This window comes from Hyperolius riggenbachi, chromosome 6, assembly GCF_040937935.1.
Source record: "Hyperolius riggenbachi isolate aHypRig1 chromosome 6, aHypRig1.pri, whole genome shotgun sequence".
Lineage (NCBI taxonomy): Eukaryota > Metazoa > Chordata > Amphibia > Anura > Hyperoliidae > Hyperolius > Hyperolius riggenbachi.
In genome coordinates this window covers 19,269,573-19,291,152 of record NC_090651.1, presented here as the reverse complement: position 1 = coordinate 19,291,152, position 21,580 = coordinate 19,269,573, and the positions used below count along the sequence as shown (strand labels likewise).

At 44.9% G+C, this 21,580-nt stretch overlaps 1 protein-coding gene across 6 annotated transcripts in view; it reads left to right on the top strand.

Moving 5' to 3' along the window:
* Positions 1 to 21,580, top strand: part of CAMTA1 (calmodulin binding transcription activator 1) — a 1,857,772-nt gene that overhangs the window by 26,723 nt on the left and 1,809,469 nt on the right. For all 6 annotated transcript variants that reach the window (XR_011021914.1, XM_068238930.1, XM_068238931.1 and 3 more), the window contains exon 2: positions 14,343 to 14,461. Coding sequence is in view for 5 of the 6 variants with exons in the window: in XM_068238930.1 (XP_068095031.1) it covers positions 14,343 to 14,461 (119 nt within the window). In the remaining variant the exon portion in view is untranslated. The remainder of the gene's footprint in view (positions 1 to 14,342; positions 14,462 to 21,580) is intronic.

Here is a 21,580-nt window from a genome sequence, read left to right as displayed (position 1 = left end):
TAGCTGCAGTGAACTGTAAACATGCATTGGAATGACATTAAAGGACTGTAGTGGAGGCTGGCATATGTATTTCTTTTTAAACAATACTAGTTGCCTGGCAGCCGTGCTGATTTATTTGGCTTCAGTTATGTCTGAATCACACACCTGAAACAAGCATGTGGCTGATTTTGACAGATCTGACAGTAATGTCAGAAACACCTGATCTGCTGCATGCTTGTTCAGGGGCTATGGCTAAAAGTATTAGAGGCAGAGGATCAGCAGTATAGCCAGGCAATGGGTATTGTTTTAAAAGGAAATAAATATGGCAGCCTCCATATCCCTCTCATTACAGTTTTCCTTTAAAGGAAATCCAAGTTGCGAGTGATATGGAGGCTGCCATATTGATTTCCTTTTTAACAATAGCAGATTAAGTATTTATATATCGCTGGCGTATTACGCAGCGCTGTACAGAGTATATATTGTCTTGTCACTAACTGTCCCTCAGAGGGGCTCACAATCTAATCCCTACCATAGTCATATGTCTATATACAGTGGAGGAAATAATTATTTGACCCCTCACTGATTTTGTAAGTTTGTCCAATGACAAAGAAATGAAGTCTCAGAACAGTATCATTTCAATGGTAGGTTTACTTTAACAGTGGCAGATAGCACATCAAAAGGAAAATCGAAAAAATAACCTTAAATAAAAGATAGCAACTGATTTGTATTTCATTGAGTGAAATAAGTTTTTGAACCCTCTAACAATAAAAGACTTAATACTTAATGGAAAAACCCTTGTTTGCAAGCACAGAGGTCAAACGTTTCTTGTAATTGATGACCAAGTTTGCACACATTTTAGGAGGAATGTTGGTCCACTCCTCTTTGCAGATCATCTCTAAATCCCTAAGGTTTCGAGGCTGTCTCTGTGCAACTCTGAGCTTGAGCTCCCTCCATAGGTTTTCTATTGGATAAAGGTCCGGAGACTGACTAGGCCACTCCATGACCTTAATGTGCTTCTTCTTGAGCCACTCCTTTGTTGCCTTTGCTGTATGTTTTAAGTCTGGAACACCCATCCACGACCCCTTTTCAGTTTCCTGGCAGAGGGAAGGAGGTTGTCGTTCAGGATTTCACGATACATGGCTCCGTCCATTTTCCCGTTAATGCGATTAAGTTGTCCTGTGCCCTTAGCAGAAAAACACCCCCAAAGTAAAATGTTTCCACCCCCATGCTTGACGGTGGGGACGGTGTTTTGGGGGTCATAGGCAGCATTTTTCTTCCTCCAAACACAGCGAGTTGAGTTAATGCCAAAGAGCTCTATTTTGGTCTCATCAGACCACAGCACCTTCTCCCAGTCACTCACAGAATCATTTAGGTGTTCATTGGCAAACTTCAGACGGGCCTGCACATGTGCCTTCTTGAGCAGGGGGACCTTGCGAGTCCTGCAGGATTTTAATCTATTGCGGTGTAATGTGTTTCCAATGGTTTTCTTGGTGACTGTGGTCCCTGCTAATTTGAGGTCATTCACTAACTCCTCCCGTGTAGTTCTAGGATGCTTTTTCACCTTTCTCAGAACCATTGACACCCCACGAGGTGAGATCTTGCGTGGAGCCCCAGAGCGAGGTCGATTGATGGTCATTTTGTGCTCCTTCCATTTTCGAACAATCGCACCAACAGTTGTCACCTTCTCTCCCAGCTTCTTGCTAATGGTTTTGTAGCCCATTCCAGCCTTGTGCAGGTCTACAATTTTGTCTCTGACATCCTTGGACAGCTCTTTGGTCTTTCCCATGTTGGAGAGTTTGGAGTCTGCTTAATTGATTGATTCTGTGGACAGGTGTCTTTTATACAGGTGACTAGTTAAGACAGGTGTCCTTAATGAGGGTGACTAATTGAGTAGAAGTGTCTAACCACTCTGTGGGAGCCAGAACTCTTAATGGTTGGTAGGGGTTCAAAAACTTATTCCACTCAATGAAATACAAATCAGTTGCTATGTTTTATTTAAGGTTATTTTTTCGATTTTCCTTTTGATGTGCTATCTGCCACTGTTAAAATAAACCTACCATTGAAATGATACTGTTCTGAGACTTCATTTCTTTGTCATTGGACAAACTTACAAAATCAGTGAGGGGGTCAAATAATTATTTCCTCCACTGTACAGTATGTATTGTGTAGTGCATATATCCGTAGTCTAGGGCCAATTTTAGGGGGAAGCCAATTTAATTTATCTGTATGTTTTTGTGATGTGGGAGGAAACCGGCAGGGCTGTGGAGTCGGAGTCTGAGTCGAGGAGTCGGAGCAATTTTGGGTAGTCTGAGTCGGTGGTTTCATAAACTGAGGAGTCGGAAGATTTTGTACTGACTCCACAGCCCTGGAAACCGGAGTGCCCGGAGGAAACCCACGCAGACACGGGGAGAACATGCAAACTCCTTGCAGATGTTGACCTGGCTGGGATCCGAGGCGGCAACCCAGCGCTGCAAGGCGAGAGCGCTAACCACTATGCCACCCTGGCAATCCTCCTCTTCAGTAGTGTCTGAATCACACATCTGAAACCAGTATGTGGCTGAAGGAAGAGTGATATGGAGGCTTCCATAATTATTTCCTTTAAAAGGGAACCTGAAGCGAGGAAAATTATTTAAAATACACATGACGTAGCTGCAAATGAATATTACATACTAACCTCACCGTCAGTTCCTCTCAGAAGCTCACCATTCTCTTCTTGCAGTGAGCCCTTCCAGTTCTGACAATTTTTTTGTCAGAACAGAAATATACAAGTTGCTGTCAGTTATATATCAGCAGCTGTCAGTTACAACTGAATGTGCTAGGTAATGTCCATGTTTCCCTATGGCTCAAGTGGGTGATATTACTGTTTTAACAGTGTGCTGACCAGGAGGCTGTTATGGGGTAATGGCCATTTTTAAAATGTAGGACGGAGAATTCCATTGATCACAGTGGACAAATGGGATGCAGGAGAGGAGAAAGAGATTGATGAGTATGACTACACAGGAGATAAGTATGACCTGTGTATGGTTATTTTGACTTTTTATTTTCAGTTCAGCTTCTCTTTAAAGTGAACCCTAAGTAAAAAAAAAAGTTTTACTCACCTGGGGCTTCTACCAACCCCCTGCAGCAGTCCTGTGCCCTCGCAGTCACTCACTAATCCTCTGGTCCCCCGCTGCCAGCTAGTTTCATGTTTGCCGACAGGACTTGCCACGCGTAGCTTTTTCCGCATTCCCAATTAGCGCTATTGCGGGCCGCAACACGTACAAAATATGCGTTGCCGCATTACGAACGCATAGATATGCGGCAATGCGTATTTTTGTACGTGTTGCTGCCCGCAATAGCGCTAATTGCAGTCGGGAATGCGGAAAAAGCTACGCGTGGCCAGTCCTGACGGGCCTGTCGGCAAAAATAAAACTAGCTGGCAGCGGGGGACCAAAGGATTAGTGAGTGGCTGCGAGGGTGCAGGACTGCTGCAGGGGGCTGGTAGAAGCCCCAGGTGAGTAAAACTCTTTTTTTTCTGACTTAAGGTTCACTGCCTAAAAAAAATACTGTCATTAAGTTACATTAGTTATGTTAATTAGAATAGATTGGTAATATAATCTTACTCGCCCTGTTTTAAAAGAACAGGCAAATGTTTGTGATTCATGGGGGCTGCCATCTTTTTGGTTGAAAGGAGGTGACAAGGAGCAGGAGACACAGTTCCAACTGTCCCGTGTCCTGATTACCCCTCCCAGCTGCACACGCTAGGCTTCAAATGTCAAATTCAAAATGTCAACAAAAAAAAATTGCACCAAAACAGCAGAAGGAGAACAACATCATCAGAAATCCCATCATGCTTTGCACAGCATCAGGGGAAAAATGCACGGGCAGTTTTCTTCTGTGCAGCTAAAAATGAGGCTTGTATAAGAGAAACAAAGTTCTGGTGCTGTGAAACTGTTAAAGAAACACCAGGTCTTTTCAGTGCTGCTGAGTCAATTTTCAGTCTGGAGGTTCACTTTAAGCAATACCAGTTGCCTGGCTATACTGCTGACCCTCTCTCTTTCAGCCATAGCCCCTGAACAAGCATGCAGCAGATCAGGTTTTTCTGACCTTGTCAGATCTGACTTAATTAGCTGCATGCTGGTTTCTGGTGTGAATCAGACACTACTGCAGCCAAATAGATCAGCAGGCCTGTCTGGCAACTGGTATTGCTTAAAAGGAAATGCATATGGCATCCTCCATATTCTTCTCACTTCAGTTGTCCTGTAACATGAGCTGTGCCTAGTTACTGACACTATAAGCGAGTAGCTTCTTCCCACCCAACTTTTCCCCAGAGTTCTGCTAGACTCTCTCTTCAGTTTGGATTTTGGATTTGTGTCTAGTTTACAACATGGAGACTTTACAGCACATCTGAAAATCTGGACAGAGGTTTCCGTCGGTCTTATAAAATACCTGGCGGATCCTCTCTGCCTTTACAGTTCATCTCAGTAATATAGTCTGCAAGTCTCGGGGGAGATAAAAACGTGGAGAAAAGACTTGCCGATGACAAAGATCATTTTTGATTTGGTGTGGTGCGCAGTAAAATTTTATGATCCATGTTGGCTCCTTAGGGAATATAAAGTGCACAGAGCATGAAGAAAGCCATAAAATTACCCGGGATTTCATATTGTTAGTAATTAATGTGGGGTCTCTGCGGCTTCTCGCGGCTGCCTGAGATATCCCAGCTAAATAAGAGTACAACTCGTCTATTTTTAGATGTAAATATCGCGCTGGAAAGCGGCAGTTCTCACGGAGTGCTGTGAATGGACGGCCTGCGCTCTGCACAACTTCTTATCTCATCGCCTGCCTGTAATTGCTCGGTCGGTTTTGTTTGCTCAGAGTTGCTCAAAGAAATGGCTGAAAAGAAAAGTAATAAACATTTTTGGTAAAGTGGCACTCCAGCAAATTTTTGTTTTTGTTAGATTAAAATTAACCTCCAGACTAAAAATCTACTCAGCAGCACTGAAAAGGCTTGGTGTTTCTTTAACAGTTTCACAAATCAGAACTTTATTTTTCTTACCTAAGCCTCATTTTTTGCTGCGTAGAAAAAAACTGCCCGGTCGTATAAGAGATTATATTACCTATCTATTTTAATTAACTAATAACTAATGTAACATAAAGACAGTGTGTTTGTTTAGGCTGAAGTTCCCCTTTAAAGAGAACCTCTAGTGTCATTGAGGCACTTGGTAACCCTTTAGCAGCTAATTTATTTAGAAGCTTGCAAGTGCTCCGGGCCAATTTATTTTAGCACATTTTTTTTTACATTTCCTTGCTTCTAATTAGTACTGCTGCAATGTGTATTTATGAACAGTTGTCATTAGAGGACTTCTGCTTTCATTTTCAATTTGTTCTGGTAGTAGAGAGACATCAAAGCATTCCAAGAATTTACAGCACGAGTTCTGCCAACTGAGGTCAAAAGCAGTACACTTATCTCAAATGAGAGAACTCTATTGAAGTTGTTAATGGGTCACTGTAGTCTTTCTTGTCCCCTCAGGGGATTGGTGATCAACTGGGTGAATAACTCTCCTGTTTGCCCTGAAATGGTTATTAAAGTGAACCTTAAAGAGGAACTGTCGGGAAAATCTTAAAATTTTGTCCGCATACAAACAAGTAAATTGAGATATCCCACAGGTTTCTGTTTTTGCTTTAAAACTTTAAAATGTACATTTATTGTTTTGTATCAGCTCAATGATAGTCTGTGCCACTTCTTAAGGCTTCTTGCACACCAAGACGTTGCATTAGGTGGCACGTTAAGGTCGCATAACGTGCACCTAACACAACGTATGGTGCTGCAAGAGCCGACGGTAGAGTGAGCCGCGTTAGGCGGCTCGAGTCCTATAATGTCTCCCAGAGTGGCGCTGATTGGCCAGCGGGACCACGTGATGCGGAGCGAGACACTCCGCATCACGTGGTCCCGCCGGCCAATCAGCGCCCGCCAGTGCAGTGAATATTAAGTAGCCATGTGCGCGGCTACTGTAGCTGGCTCTCCCCGCCTCCTCTCCGCCCCCCACTGCGCATGTGCAAACAGTCTAACGCGGCTATAGCCGCTCCAACGCCGTAGCATGCTGCACTTTGCACAGAACGTGCAGCGTTACATGTAACGCAACGTGGGCTGTGTGAACAGCCCACTTGTGTTACATTGCTGTGCGTTGGGGGAGCGTTACAGGCGCACTAACGTGCGCCTGTAACGTCTTGGTGTGTAAGCAGCCTAAAGGATGAAAATTTATAGACGATTGACTTTCTTGATCTATCCCCTGCCCTCAGAAGTCCACTTCCCTGCCAGTAAAGTGTGTGTAATGCCTTATCAGTGAGAGCTACTATAGTCAGACTGTAACCTGACTGGCAAAATCGACTGAATTTGACCAAAATTGATCAAGAATAGTTTGCTGCTTCATTTCTAGAAGATTTGATCAAATGTTTGAATCGGCTTTGTATCGATAAAAAATCTAGTTGTGGACCCTGTCTGTGTTTATAGATAGTATTTGGAGTATAAACCTGCTGAGCATTTGTTTTCCGAGCTGCACATGACGTACACCTGTTGTGTCCTTAAATGTTTTTAGGCTAAGGCACAGTTTGTAAGAGTATAGCGTCTACGAAATGTGGATGTTCCATTGTTGAGCCCGGTAACCTACTGAGATCATGTCGCTGTCCTGCAGCCAACCTAATACAGTCTCATGGGTAATGTGCTGCTCTCAGATACAACGCTCACAAGACAAGAGGGGGCGGCAGAAGCTATCCAGGCACACTACCGGACTCAGCAGAAAAGTCACTGTACAGTTTCGCTGTGTTCTAGGTTCCCAGAACGCAGTACATGGACCCCAGGGGACACTTAGGTTGGGCTCGGGTGATTCGGACTTCTTACAGTTTAATAAGTTATAGTAAGCTTTGATATAACTAAGAATTAAACATTGCATATAAACCAACTTAAATAACTATCTTAGTTACAAAATATTTTAACCAAATGTTTCAAAAGCATTTCTACGCAGTTATAGAGTACAATAACAATCTCTCAGGGCTATGCTTCTGCTTGGCTTTCTTTTGGATGGTTTCTCTTTCCTGCCTGTACCGATGATGGAGAGATTAAGAGAAATCTTTCCAAAGGGACAGAAGTGGAATTCAACTTCTTACCCATAGTGGGGAAGTGTAAAAACGTCAGTTTTTCCTGCCATCTTTGTTCTTGTTGGTTATTCCATCCTGCTCTGGTGATAGGTGACATCAGGAACAAGGAGTGAGATGAATTTTCATCAGCAGTGACACCGACAGCAGTGAAAACCTTGCAGATATTTTACACTTCTCTCACTCTTTCCAAAAAATAAATGTTTTGGCTGAATTTCTACCTCTCTAAGGGCTGGTGCACACCAGAGCGGTTCTGGAGCGTTTTTTAAAACGCTTGCAGGGGTGAAAACCGCTTGGCTAATGAAAGTGAATGGGCTGGTGCATGCCAGAGCGGCTCATTTTTTCCACAAACGCAAACTCGGGGGCTGCAGCATTTTTTCGATTTCTGAGGCGTTTCTGTCTCAATGTTAAAGTATAGGAAAGTGGAAAACTGCCCTGAAAAACGCTAGATCAGAGCGGTTTTCCAGGCATTTTTCTTACAGAAGCTGTTTAGGAACAGCTTTACTGTAACAATATATGAAATCTGCTTCACAAAAACGCTCCAAAAAACTCTAGGCATGTTTAGAAAACCTCTCTACATGCCTAGAATCCCTCTGAAATCTGCTTCAAAAACCTCTAGCGTTTTGAGGATCTGCTAGCAGTTTTTGGTGTGCACTGGGCCTCACTCCTGCTCCCCATTACCCTCTTCCTCTTCCAGCTGCTCCTCTTCCTCGTCTTCCTGTTTTTCCTGTTCCTCTTCCTTTCTCTGCTGCTCCTCCTTTTCCTGTTCCTCCTCCTTTCTCTGCTTCTCCTGTCCTTCTTTCTCCTTTTCCTGTTCCTCCTCCTCCTCCTGTCCCTCTTCCTCCTTTTCCTGTTCCTCCTCCTTTCTCTGCTTCTCCTGTCTTTCTTTCTCCTTTTCCTGTTCCTCCTCCTCCTCCTCCTGTCCCTCTTCCTCCTTTTCCTGTTCCTCCTCCTTTCTCTGCTTCTCCTGTCTTTCTCCTTTTCCTGTTCCTCCTCCTCCTTCTCCTGTCCCTCTTTCCCCTTTTCCTGTTACTCCTACTTTCTCTGCTCCTCCTCCTTTCTCTGCTCCTCCTCCTGTCTTTCTTCCTCTTCTTCCGCCGCCTCCTCTTCCCCTGTGCCTCTTATCATTCTCTTACTTCATCTTCTCGTCCATGTGTTTCTTCCCTTATTTGTACTTTTTCGATCACCTCCTCCTTATATCCCCCCCCCACTCTTTAACCCTTCTGCCTCCTTGGCCATCCTCCTCCTCTAATGGACCAGAGGGGACATTTTGATTGCAGCTCTTCACATTTTCATTTGTGCTTTCTTTACTCACAGGCGAGTATGGTTAATAAAATGCGAATAATTCTGGCTTGCATGCACATCTTATGCAAATTGCATGCTACTTGGAATTGATCAAAGTATTGCCAGGAAGTGCATTTGATTGGCCCAATCACAGGCTGAGTACAAGTTGGAGTTATTAGCATCTTATTGTGCTTCACTTTAAAGCACTAAAAGCTTCACTTTAAAGCACACCTAAAGTGAGTGATATGGAGGCTGCCATATTTATTTCCTTTTAAACAATGCACATTGCGTGGCTGTCCTGCTAATCTTCTGCCTCTAATACTTCTAGCCATATACCAAGCATATATACAAGCATGCAGCAGATCAGGTGTATCTGACTGAAGAGTGACTGGATTAGCTGCCTGCTTGTTTCAGTTGTGTGATTCAGACACTACTGCAGCTAAAGAGATCAGCAGCACAGCCAGGCAACTGGTATTGTTTATCAGTAAATAAATATGGCAGCCCCCATATCCCTCTCTCTCCATCACTTCACAGAATAATAATCAGCCATTTATAACATTAAGGCTACTTTCCCACTAAGACGTTGCGTTAGGTGCTACGTTAAGTTCGCATAACGTGCACCTATCGCAACACATAGTGGGGTTGTAGCTGGACGTTACATTGAGCTGCGTTGAGCGGCTCTTCACACGTCCTGTGATGCGTACTCTTGGACGCATGCGGCATCACGTGGTCATGCCAGCCAATCGCCGCACGGAGCGGCACTCCAGGAAGTAAACGCTGAACGTCACACCGTGCAGTGAATATTAATTAGCCATGTGCCTGGTCGCTCTCCCCTCCTCCCCAACATTACTGAGCATGTGCAAGCAGTCTAACACGGCTAAGCCGCGCATAACCCACAGCATGCAGCACATTCAACGGATGTGCTGCGTTACAATGTAACGCAACGTCCGCACTGTGAACAGCCCATTGATTTTTCATTACTGTGCGGTGGGGCTGCGTTACAGGCTGCACTAACGTGCGCCTGTAACGTCCCACTGTGAAAGCAGCCTGAAGGGTCACGCAGAGCTAAATTATTTACACGTTTTTCAATGTTATCTAATTTTTCCTCCGTTTTTAAAGAATTGCACGTTTAATTAACAGGACAGATCAGGAGATTCCCCCATCCGCTGCATGAATGAGTAGAAAATGATCATCCTTATTGCAGCTGAAGCTTTATTAAAAGACTCCATCACCATTAGTGTCCCAACCCCTTGGATCCTTCTATTTGGATTTCTTCTTTTTGTTTATTTCTTTTTTTAGCCTGTCATAAAATAGAAAAAAACCTGCAGCTGCACATACTGTGGTTTTGGAAGCTTGTGGGCTTGAATTCATATACCATGAGTAATATACATTAAAACCCTTAAAGAGAACCCGAGGTGGGTTTGAAGAATACTATCTGCATACAGAGGCTGGATCTGCCTATACAGCCCAGCCTCTGTTGCTATCCCAAACCCCCCTAAGCTCCCCCTGCACTCTGCAATCCCTCATAAATCACAGCCACGCTGCTGACAAACAGCTTGTCAGAGCTGGCTGTGTTTATCTCTATAGTGTCAGTCTGCTGCTCTCCCCGCCTCCTGCAGAACTCCAGTCCCCGCCTGCATCCCTTCCCTCCCTGCTGATTGGAGGGAAGGGACGGGGGCAGGGACCGGAGCTATGCAGGAGGCGGGGGAGCAGCTGAGACTGACACTACAGATGTAAACACAGCCTCACAGCACGGCTGTAATTTATGAGGGATTGCAGAGTGCAAGGGGACCTTAGTGGGGTTTGGGATAGCAACAGAGGCTGGGCTGTATAGGCAGATACAGCTTCTGTATGCAGATAACATTTTTTTAAACACACCTCGGGTTCTCTTTAAAGTTGGCTTACCTCAGTGAAAACACCAAAATTGGAAAAGGTTTATTTGCACTATAACGCATTTTGTGAGCACATTCATTTCACTTCATCAGGTCAAATTGTAGTGCCAGCGTCCAACCGTAGTCTAAACCCCATCAGGATGTCGTCTGTAGGGGATGGTTAAAGAGACTCTGTAGTCTCCGAAAATGACCTTTTTTTTTTTTTTTTTAGCCAGCCTTGTTAAGCATTAATGTATTAGCTGAACCGCCGCTATCCCGCGGCAAAACGAGGCTTTAATCACCCCCAAAGGCCCGGGGCAAATTGTGGGGCTCCTTCCTGTAGGAGGCAGAGTTTTCAGCTGCAGTATTGCCTCCATTCACGTCCATCTCACGGGGATCTCCGCCTCCTCCCGTCCCTCAGTCTTTCTTCACTGAGAGGGGCGGGGTGGAGGCGGAGATCCGCGGGAGATAGACGCGAATGGAGGCAGAGCTAAGGCTGAAAGCTCTGCCTCCCCGAGCAGCAAAATCCACAACTAAGAAAGTCGTGGATTTTTGCCCCGGTGCTTGGGGGTGATTAGGGCTCGTTTTGCCGCGGGATATCGGCGGTTCAGCTAATACATTAGTGCTTAACAAGACTGGCTAATAAAAAGGGTCATTTTAAGAGGCTTCAGAGTCTCTTTATTGAGATGCAAATAATTTTGAGTTGATGCAGCATTATACAAATGTATGTAGCTTCAAAATGAACCAATCAAATCCTGCTGAGAGAAATTTTGATTGGTCCATTTTCAAAATTCATACATTTGCATATAAACTTTGCATAATCCTGCCTCAACTCGAAATTATTTGCATCTCATATGCCATCCCTAGTCTTCTGCATGCTGTATGGTGTGTAGACATTACGGGGTGGTCAATGTATAGCGGTTATCATCGTATCACTGGCCATCCCTTGTGGCAGAAGGTCTGCAGTCTGCGCTCAGGATGTTAGTGCCCATGAATATTTCTGGAATAAAACAACGTTTCTTGGCCAGAGATAGATACTGCATATATAAAAAAAATTTCCTGACTGGAGAAGCCACTAAATACACTTAAAATTTAATTTTTATTGGTGTACATATAAAATGGATAAGGGCAGTGCTGTGAAGTTGAGGAGTCTGAGTCGGGGCAATTTTGGGCACCCGGAGTTTGTCGTTGATTTCATAAACTGAGGAGTCGGGAGTCGGATGATTTTTGTACAAAATCCCCAGCCCTGTTAAGTATTAGACTAAGGAGTCGGGGTCGAGGAGTTGGTCTGAGCCATTTTGGATACCCGGAGTTGGATTCGTGGTTTCATAAGCTGAGGAGTCGGAGTGGGAATTTGTACCGACTCCACAGCCCTGGATAAGGATAAACAACATAAATATATACACAAAAGACTAGTGTCCACAAAACACACAACATATAAAGTCTGAGGGTTTAGAACACTTGAGAGCTGTTCTAAGAGGAGGAAGGATAGGTATGATTTCTGTCCCTTTCCTGGGTTGAGAGGAAAAATAAGAGCTGGCCGTCTAGTCGTGTCACTCACTCAGCCTAGCCAGCTTCTTAGCACATGCCACAATATGCTACAACTGCCCACCTCTGCCCTACTACAAGCTAAAAGTGGTGGTAAAGTTAGTGCATAACCTCATCTACTAAACACACCCAACATGTTTCACCCTTAATGGGCTTCATCAGGGATAACAAATTATGTACAGTATACAAGTGTCAGAACATAACAATCCACCACCAAAATGTTGGCAAGATAGCCCAAGTCAGAGCAGCGCACTGCTTAACTCTCACTGCTTAAATACCTCATGGTGGAGGGAGGATTCCAAAACTGGGTGTGTCTGGGTTCCCAGAGTGGGTGTCACCCAAATCCGGAAGTCTGGAGGGGAAAGAAAACCCCTTACCTAACCAGTTACATGCATATTTCGATTGAAAATGTAAATCAGTCTGCTTAGGTAGCATCCCAAACACTGCTGTCATATTTGCAAATGCTGTGATTGGTCCAGCAAATGACAGGAAAGTGTATTTAGCGCCATAAAGCCAGCATTTCCGGTTTTCGGCTCTCCGAAAATGAGTACGTCATCTATTATGGCTACAACTGCTAGGCTGCAACCATGGCAACAGTTATCTGTGTACACTGTTTATTACGGTTGCCATGAGACAGTCCAAAAACTCCCACCTTGCTGCAGGAGTATTTAACGTGTACCAGAGCCAAAGTTTGGGTACAAAATCACATACTTACCTAAGCAGAGGGAGGTTCCTGGATCCTAATAAGGATTCGCTTTGCGTCCTCTGGTTCCTCATTGCCGCTCAGCGTTTACTGATTACCGGCAAAGGTTTGTCGGTAAACTGATCAGGGCCGCGCTGCTTTTCAAGTAGGAGTGTAGCCGTGCTGCGCCTGTGTGAGTATGGCCTCCTCTGTGCAGTAAGCCAATGCCGCTCATGAATGAGGTCACGCTCGTGTCAGCAAAGGAGCGCAGCCCTGATTGGTTACAGCAGCGGTGACCCACAGGAGACCGTAGGAAGCTGCATTAGGAACCAGAGGCTTCTCTCTCTGTAGGTAAGTATGTGTTTCTCGACCTGAGCTGCAGTTTGACCTCCCCTTTAACCACAGATGAGCGGGAGCCTCTGGTACTCATTTTATATTTTTACACCTGAACTAGTCCATTAGTTGGCAGACAACTTTGACTCTCCTATCTGTCAATTTCTGCAAGGAATGCTGTGGAATGGCTCAGTTTTATGCGCACATAAAAGTAATAAAACTGAAGTAACTACAATTAATAGGTTTTGTTTTTTTTGCAATATATGGAGCCAAAGTGAAAGCACATTTAGGACTTGGTCACACTATGAGCATTTGCTGATTTATTTTGTAAGCGCTGGTGATTTTAGAAATCGCCCTGAAAGCGCTTGTGAGTGTTCACATATGAGCGGTTCGATTCCGATCCGCTCACCAAAGCGCTGCCGGTCCCATTATGTGAGCGCTTTGGCTCAATAGCAGGTATAGGGAAATCGCAAAGCCCTTTGTATAGCGATTTCCTGAGCACTTTCATGAATACATACATTGTACTTATTCATTGCCGGGTGAAAGAGTTCACTTCCTGCCGTCAGTCAGGAACGAATCGCTCTGCAAAAGTGCTTAGAAAAGCGCTTCTCTAAGTGCAAAGCGTAGGGAAAAGCGCTCAAACTCTCAATAAATCGCTCAGCGCTTGCGATAGCGCTGGTGATTTATAATGACAGGGCCTTACTCCACAAATGTGATACAGACTAACCAGGAAGCTCATGGTGACCCAGAACTCATTGGAGTGTGTAAGGGACTACAATGGTCCTAGAAGCCCCCTTACTAAGATGTTAAGAAAAACAAAAGTTTGCTTTCTTAAAACAGAAAGAATTTGCAATAATTCAGGTTGGAGTGAGCTTGAAATGTCTCCCACAATGCACCACTGCTGAATATATGCAAATTACCCATTGTACCCTTAGCAGCTAAACACACCTCCAGAACCGCTGGAATGCAATGATGTGTCAGCTTGTTAATTTGTACAGAGCCATAATAATCCAACATGCATACAGACTGTTTTGGATTGTTTGATCCTCATCAGTGCATGGCATGGATTAATTTGGCTCTATGCAGTAGGGCTTGTAACACCGATAGGTACAGACTAACCAGCAAGCTCATGGTGACCCAGAACTCATTGGAGTGTGTAAGGGACTACAATGGTCCTAAAAGCCCCCTTACTAAAATTTGGAAATTACACAACACGAGTGGCCAATCATCTTGGACAGCTGGTTTTTTTTTTTGGGGGGGGGGGTACAGAATGGAGACACTGGGACCTTTAAAAGACTCTCTTAGGCAGGGCACAGTTTCATCAAAGCCACACAAGTTTTGTTTTCCATCTACAGCATGAAATCCGTTCCCCGGCTCCTCGCAGATCGCGGGGCGAAGTGTAAAACATTCCAGCCTTCGCCTCATTATCCGCTACTTGTTAAAGCTTGCTTTTGAAGTCGGGGGTTGTATTTTCCGTGAGTAAACAGTTTTTGTGGTTTCTTCTCTCCCATTAGATGATCATGGAAACAGCAATGGCAGTCATGTAAAGATCTTTCTACCCAAGAAGCTGCTCGAATGTCTACCAAAATGCTCAAGCTTACCAAAAGAGAGGCACCGCTGGAACACTAACGAGGTACTTCTCTGATCTCCCTGACAGAACGGCTAATTATCTTCTGATGCAGCACTTTGTTTTCCACTGCTTCCCTCGTACAAATGCTGTCTGTACTAATTCACGGTAACGGCCTGCTCCGAGATGACATGTGCAGTTGTGTGGGGTGATAATGGTTCTGTGGGGGCCGTGGCTGGTTCCACGAATGGACACGCAGGGTGACACGGTTTTGTGGAGGCCGTGGATGGCTTCATGGACGGAGATACCATGTGATTCGCAGGGTGACGTGGTTTTTTGAGGGCCGTGGCCAGTTCCACGGAGGGACATGCAACTGTGACTTGGAGGGGCAGATTAAAGGACAACTGAAGCGATATGGAGGCTGACATATTTATTTCCTTTTAAACAATACCCATTATCTGGTTATTTTGATCCTCTGTCTGTAATACTTTTGGCCATAGACCCTGAACAAGCATGCTGTAGATCAGTAATACTTTTAGCCATAGACCCTGAACAAGCATGCAGCAAATTATGTATTTATATAGCGCCGACCTCTTCCGCAGCGCTGTACAGAGTATATTGTCTTGTCCCTCAGAGGGGCTCACAAACTAATTCCTACCATTGTCCTATGTCTGTATGTATCATGTAGTGTATGTACCGTAGTCTAGGGCCAATATAGTGGGAAGTTGATTAATTTACTAATATTTTTTTTTTCGGGGGGGGGGGGGGGGGGGCATAGGAGGAAACTAGAGTGCCAGGAGGAAGTTTACGCAGACACCGGGAGAACATACAAACTCTGTGCTGGCCGAGATTCGAACCGGAGCAGATCAGGTGTTTCTGACATTTTCAGATCTGACAAGATTAGCTGCATGCTTGTTTCTGGTGTTATTCAGACACTACTGCAGCCAAATAGATCAGCAGGACTGCCAGGCAACTAGTATTGTTTAAAAGGAAATAAATATGGCAGCTTCCACATACCTCTCGCTTCAGTTGTCCTTTAAGATTCTCTTGTATTTTTGAGAGTTTGATAGGGAAAGAAGGACTTGCATTTGTAGTACTTGTCCGAAGTTGGAGATTGTGTTGTAAGGTAACCATTGCTTGTTGTGCTTCTCCAAATTGCGTCTCTCTTGGTTAAAAAAATAAAAAAGGTCAGGACTTGCGTAGCCACCGCGTGCCATTTGAGTGTGCATGAAATACGTTGTATCACTGTCTCCGGCCCCGTGTCGGGTGCATGAATGCTGCTTAACAAACTAGATCTCTGATTTTCTAAAGAGCGAGTCAGACCTGTAAACTGCTTCTAATTGTTTAGGATCTTTTTGGTCACTTAACACCTATAAATCGTTGTTGTGAATTTGCAACAGGCTCTAGAGATGGTCCGTGAGTCATAAAGGTGCGTACTCTCCATTTGTTGGGTCAGGGCACGATCCCTGGGCGTCATTTCTGGGCCACGCTGCGCAGATGCGAGTCAGCTGTGTAGTTGGCAACGTGCTCTGTTGCTATGTGGAGGGGAGGAGAGAAGACTGAGGGGCGTGTATGAGTAAATAATAAACAAGTATAATAACTTTATTTTATTTATTATTATATACTGGTAGTTAGTTATGGTAGGAGGTGATCAATACACGTATGCGAGATGATCCGGCACTTTGGATCTTTCAGGGATTCTTGGGGGTGGCTGTAGATTCTCTAGTAGATCAAAATCTAAAAAGAAAAGGCTCAGAACAAGTGGATTTAGGCACCAGTTAAGCCCAAAAACGCATCAGCAATAAAAAGTAGTATTACAGAGTCACCTTGGCTCACATTGATCACAGGGTCAGCAGCCAATGAAATCGGCTCCTGGCCGGGTCACAGAGCTCTGCCGTCATAGCGACGGCAGGTCAAGTGGGCTTAACCGACTGGTCCATAGGGCGTGACTTCGTTGAGCCCTTTTTTTGGTACTAGCATTCTCTGGTCCTTAAAGGGCCAGACACTGTTGGTGCTGAAGTCATTAAGCAACCATAAAGTCGTAATAAATAGATAAAAAATTAAATTAAATATGCGCCGGCATGAATCTACAAGGTACAACCAATTCTGATATATTAAACTTCTGATATAGTATACTACTTGGCCAGGTCCCTTGAAGTGTACTATAAGGCACAGGTGTGGAACTCCAGGCCTGGAGGGCCAGATCCATGCCAGTGTTTAGTATGGACTGAGGAGGAGGAATGTGTTCTACCTGATGGACCACACCTATCCTGATGCAGACCCATCAATTAATTTGAGCTGCATCAAAAATGTGTGAGGACCTTGGCCCTTTAAGGACCGGTTTGACATTACTACTATAAGGGGCTTTCGCTGTAATACAGCGCATGTACAGTAGAATACCAGCAAAAATGCCTTGTTTATGAAATGAAACACTTCTTTTCAGAAAGATATAAATTTTTTTGAGGATGGTAAAATGAATGCTTAGCCATATAATCAGTGCTCAATCAGCACTGCAAATGAATAGTAGGACCAGCCGGTGCATTGATAGAAGTATTACTGCAGCAAACAGCTAATGGTGAAAACCACTCTTGTAGTAATCCTCATATGCACACCGCTTAGTAAATGATGGTAATAAATACACCACCTAACAGAATCCCCAGCTCAGTAAATAGCATGTAGACAAGAGTCAATGGCCGAAGAAAGGAATCGCCAACACAGCCAATTAAATAAAGTGCTCCAAATAATTTCCACAAATTGTAGGTTAAAGTGCACCAAGCAATACTAATCCATAGCAGTCACTGGCGAGAAAACCGAGACCAGCTGGGTTTTTTTTCTTTTTAGGTTACATTGACTACTGTAGTAGGAAGACTAATGTATGAAATATTAGCAGTTTTGTCAAGCCTTGCTAACATTGTTCATTCTTAGCCGATGCTAGTTTTATGCAAATGTATAGAATCAGACCAATCGGATGCAACCGCTGCTGCATTTGATTGGTCCATTACCAAGCTCCATAGATTTGCATTCATTTTTCGTATTTATGCTGGCTACCCATAGTAACCACTAGGCCTGAACGATTTTAGGAAATGATTGAATTTCCCAATTTATGTCAAAAATTGCGATTTCGATTCATCATTTTCTTCAAATCAAGTTTTAGCACTAAATTCACAATGTACAGCATTTACAAACATGCATGGATAGAATATGACATCATATTATCACACTTATAGTATGTCATTTTCTGTCATATTTGTAAATGTTACTGGATTGTGAATAAAGCTTGATTTTTAGAAAAAGGTGACTCCTTGTGGCCGGCACACCAGATGATGTAGGCGGAAGGAGAGAGGGAGCTGCCAGGAGCGTTGAGAGCCGCCTCCTTGTTGCTGGCCCGCCCAGCTGATGATGTAGGCTGGAGGAGAGAGGGAGCCGATGGGGGTGTTGAGAGCCGCCTCCTTGTGGCCGGCCCCCCTGCTGATGACGTAGGCGGAAGGAGAGAGTGAGCCGCCGGGAGTGTTGAGCACCTCATCCTCATGGCCAGCTTTTCCAGCTGATGACGTAGGTGAAGTGAGCTGCCGGGAGTGTTGAGCCGCCTCCCCAGCTGATGATGTAGATGGAGAGCGTGAGCTTTCGGGAGTGTTGAGAGCCTCCTCCTTGTGGCCGCCTCCCCAGCTGATGACGTAGGCGCAAGGAGAGAGTGAGCTGCCGGGAGTGTTGAGCTGCCTCCTTGTGGCCGGCCCCCCAACTGATGATGTAGGCGGAAGGAGAGAGTGAGCTTCCGGGAGTGTTGAGCCGCCTCCCCAGCTGATGATGTAGATGGAAGGAGAGAGTGAGCTGCCGGGAGTGTTGAGCCGCCTCCCTGTGGCTGCCTCCCCAGCTGATGATGTAGATGGAAGGAGAGAGTGAGCTGCCGGGAGTGTTGAGCCGCCTCCTTGTGGCCGGCCCCCCAACTGATGATGTAGACGGAAGGAGAGAGTGAGCTGCCGGGAGTGTTGAGAGCCGTCTCCTTGTGGCCGGCCCCCCAACTGATGACGTAGGCGGAAGGAGCGAGTGAGCCACCGGGAGTTTTGAGAACCGCTGAGCCGCGGCTACTGTGCACAAAGCTGCAAGCTGTTACTGTACAGCGATCTTCAGAATGACTGGCGTCCTGTTCTCAAGCGTTGGGAAAACCGCATCTTTGGCGATCACGTGATCGTTTTGCCCCAACTGCGATTTCGGTAAACACTTATTTGCAAACCAGCACTACAAATATTAAGCCCCATACACCTGCTTGATGAAACTGCTGGGGCGGCCAATAACAACTGCCTATGCTGAGAACCCAGCATGTGTACAGCAGCGGCCGATAGACTTGTTCTCCTCTCTCACCTGGCTCCTGCGTGATGTCACGCCCTGTGGTGGCCCCTTTCCACCCCCCCCCCCTTGCAAATCAACAGCAGGTCACCAGCCTACAGTCTAGCAATGCACCTGTACAGCTGTCGGATGTTGTCTGATGGACCAGGTACTGATGCCCGTCTGGTGACATACCTCGTACGGGTGTACAAAGCTTTACTGTTAGAAGCAAGATACCTATTACAGGGGATGAATAGTTATTTTCATTTACACTAAGGAAGGCAAATACAGGGCCCACAGCCACAAATGGTCCTCTACTTGCTAGAATTATAATACTTCATTGACCACAAAAAAGAAAACGGACAGAAGACAACTCTTCATATCTGCACATACATCTAACTTGGACACATTTGCGACTCTTGTTTGCATCAAGGTTTTAAATGAACACACACTTATATTTATCTTTTTATCCTCCAGTATATTTGGAATTCTAAAAGAAGGTACTTTTCAATTAAAGTTTGTGGCGGCACCTCTTGGTACCGTCACTTGTACAGTTTACTGCTTAACTGCTTTACTGTAAAGTGGTTATAAAGTATAAGGCTATGTCAGCTTTAATAAAAAAGGAAACGGTATAAAGTTTAATCTCTTTCCCTTTAATCGTAACTGTTTTCTTTTTGCAGTTCCCATCAGACCTTGAATTATTTTTACATTCCAGCTATTAACACACCCAGCTTTTTTTTTCTTCTTTAATTCTTTTTAGTGTAGATGGTGGTGGTTGGGGGGTTGGTTTTGTGAAGTTTATATTCCTCTAACTGTGATGTGTTTGAATCCAGTGGTCATTGTTCCTGTGACCTCATCAGTGGCTTGATTGGTTTTTCCTGTGGCTGACTATGGCATGGCACAGGCCTAGAACTTACTGTAGAAGAATCACATGATCAGTTTGGTCAGCTGATGGGTTTACAAGGGTCTGATTTGATATGGTCACTTCCTGCTTTACCACTTGACCGTGTCCAGCCAATCAGAGCCTTACAAATGCATCACCTGATCAGTCTGATCACTTGCTTGTCCTGTAACCCTGCTTACATTCGAGCCACATTACTGATGTGATGGCTGACTACATTACTGTTGTTTGGACTGTGATATACTTGTTGCTTAATTTACAATCCACAGTTAGAATTTTTATTTTTTGCTTTTGTTGTACTAGCGATGATTTGCATGTTAAGAAAGGGTTTTCTACCTAATGACAATGTTTTTTAAAGCACACCTGACCTGTGGAAATCTAACCTAAGGTAAGTATAAGAGATAGGTTGATGCTGGAGCCACATAACTGAGCGTTGTCTGTTCTTCTCCTTTTTCATTCTGGTCCCTGTAATCAGCCCTTGAAACATCAGACTTTTGCCTAAAATCAAATTTTCAGACAGGAAGAGGTGCACTTGCTGTGTTCCCTCCCATCACTTTCCCATGCCCTCCTCTTCCCCACCCCTATTTTCTAAATTTCCCCTTCTTCCCCCTGCCGGCCAATCAGCGTGATCGGCTGTGATGGGCTTCAGCTTATGGCAGCGAATCACTTCCCTGCCTCTAGATGGGACAGCCATGGATCACAGCACTGTACAGGGTTATTAGATGGCGGTTTCGCCGTCTGACAGTCTCTGAGCGGTGATCACCGCTGGGAGACTGAAGGCGGAGCATGAGCATGCACGATCTCCTGCAAGCCCCAGTGACAGCCACTCACGTCATTTCGCCGTGGAGCAGTCGGCAAGTAGTTAAGAGGAGGGAATGGAAGGGTTGTGGGAGGGAGCATCACTGCATGATGAAAAATTTTACTTTACCCAAAAGTACATTTATTTTTTCCCCCAAGAAGTGATTGTGGAGGCTTGCGGGAACGGGGAGAGACATGTACACTGCACAAAGGTATGCGACTCAAACATGAACATAACTCTGTACTTTACCTTAGGTAGCTTTGCTTTGTCAGGTGTCCTTTAAGGAAACCCATTTTGAAGAACAACTGTAGTAAGAAGAATCTGTAGGCTGATACGGTTCTTTCCTTTTAAACAATAGCATTTTTGCTGCAGGCAGTCCTGCTGATCTATTTGGCTGCAGTAGTGTCTGAATCACACCAGAAACAAGCATGCAGCTAATCTTTTCAGATCTGACAATAATGTCAGAAAGACCTGATCTGCTGCATGCTTGTTCAGGGGCTATGGCTAAAAGTATTAGAGGCAGAGGACCAGCAGGATAGCCAGGCAACTGGTATTGCTTAAAAGGAATTAAATATGGCAACCTCCATATACCACTTGCTTCAGTTGTCCTTTAAGGGATAAGTCCGTGCAATACTAAAAATTTACGTGTGACTTAACCCAAGTGATCCCATGCACCGTGTACACGTCTCTTAAGTGTTCCGGCAGTGACGTCCCCCTGCCGTCCAACCCCCCCCCCCCCCCCCCCCCCTGCTACTTCCATGATCAAGTTTTGCCTTTGCTTTCCACTACGAGGGTGTCCATCTCTGCCTGTCCTGTGTATTTGCTGCTGGATCCTGGATTGCACATACTGGCATCAGCAGTGGCTGGATAGTGTACTCGTTTAATGCCCTGTCTCTGACACAGGAGACCAGGATTCGAAAAGCCAGCATCTATTCAGCACCTATTCACCTATTCAGTGCTAGTTGACACTCTGCGCTTGCAGCACCGCTAGCTTGTGATCGCGTTCGTCTCTGCGATCGTGATTTGCAGCCAAAGTCGCGTGATTTGCGCTTGTGATTCACGTTCAATAGAACAAGATTAACTGCGCAATCGCCCTCGAAACGCTGCAGTGTGAATGTATCCCAGGGATACATTAGTAGCAGCTCTTTGCTGTTCGCTGGCC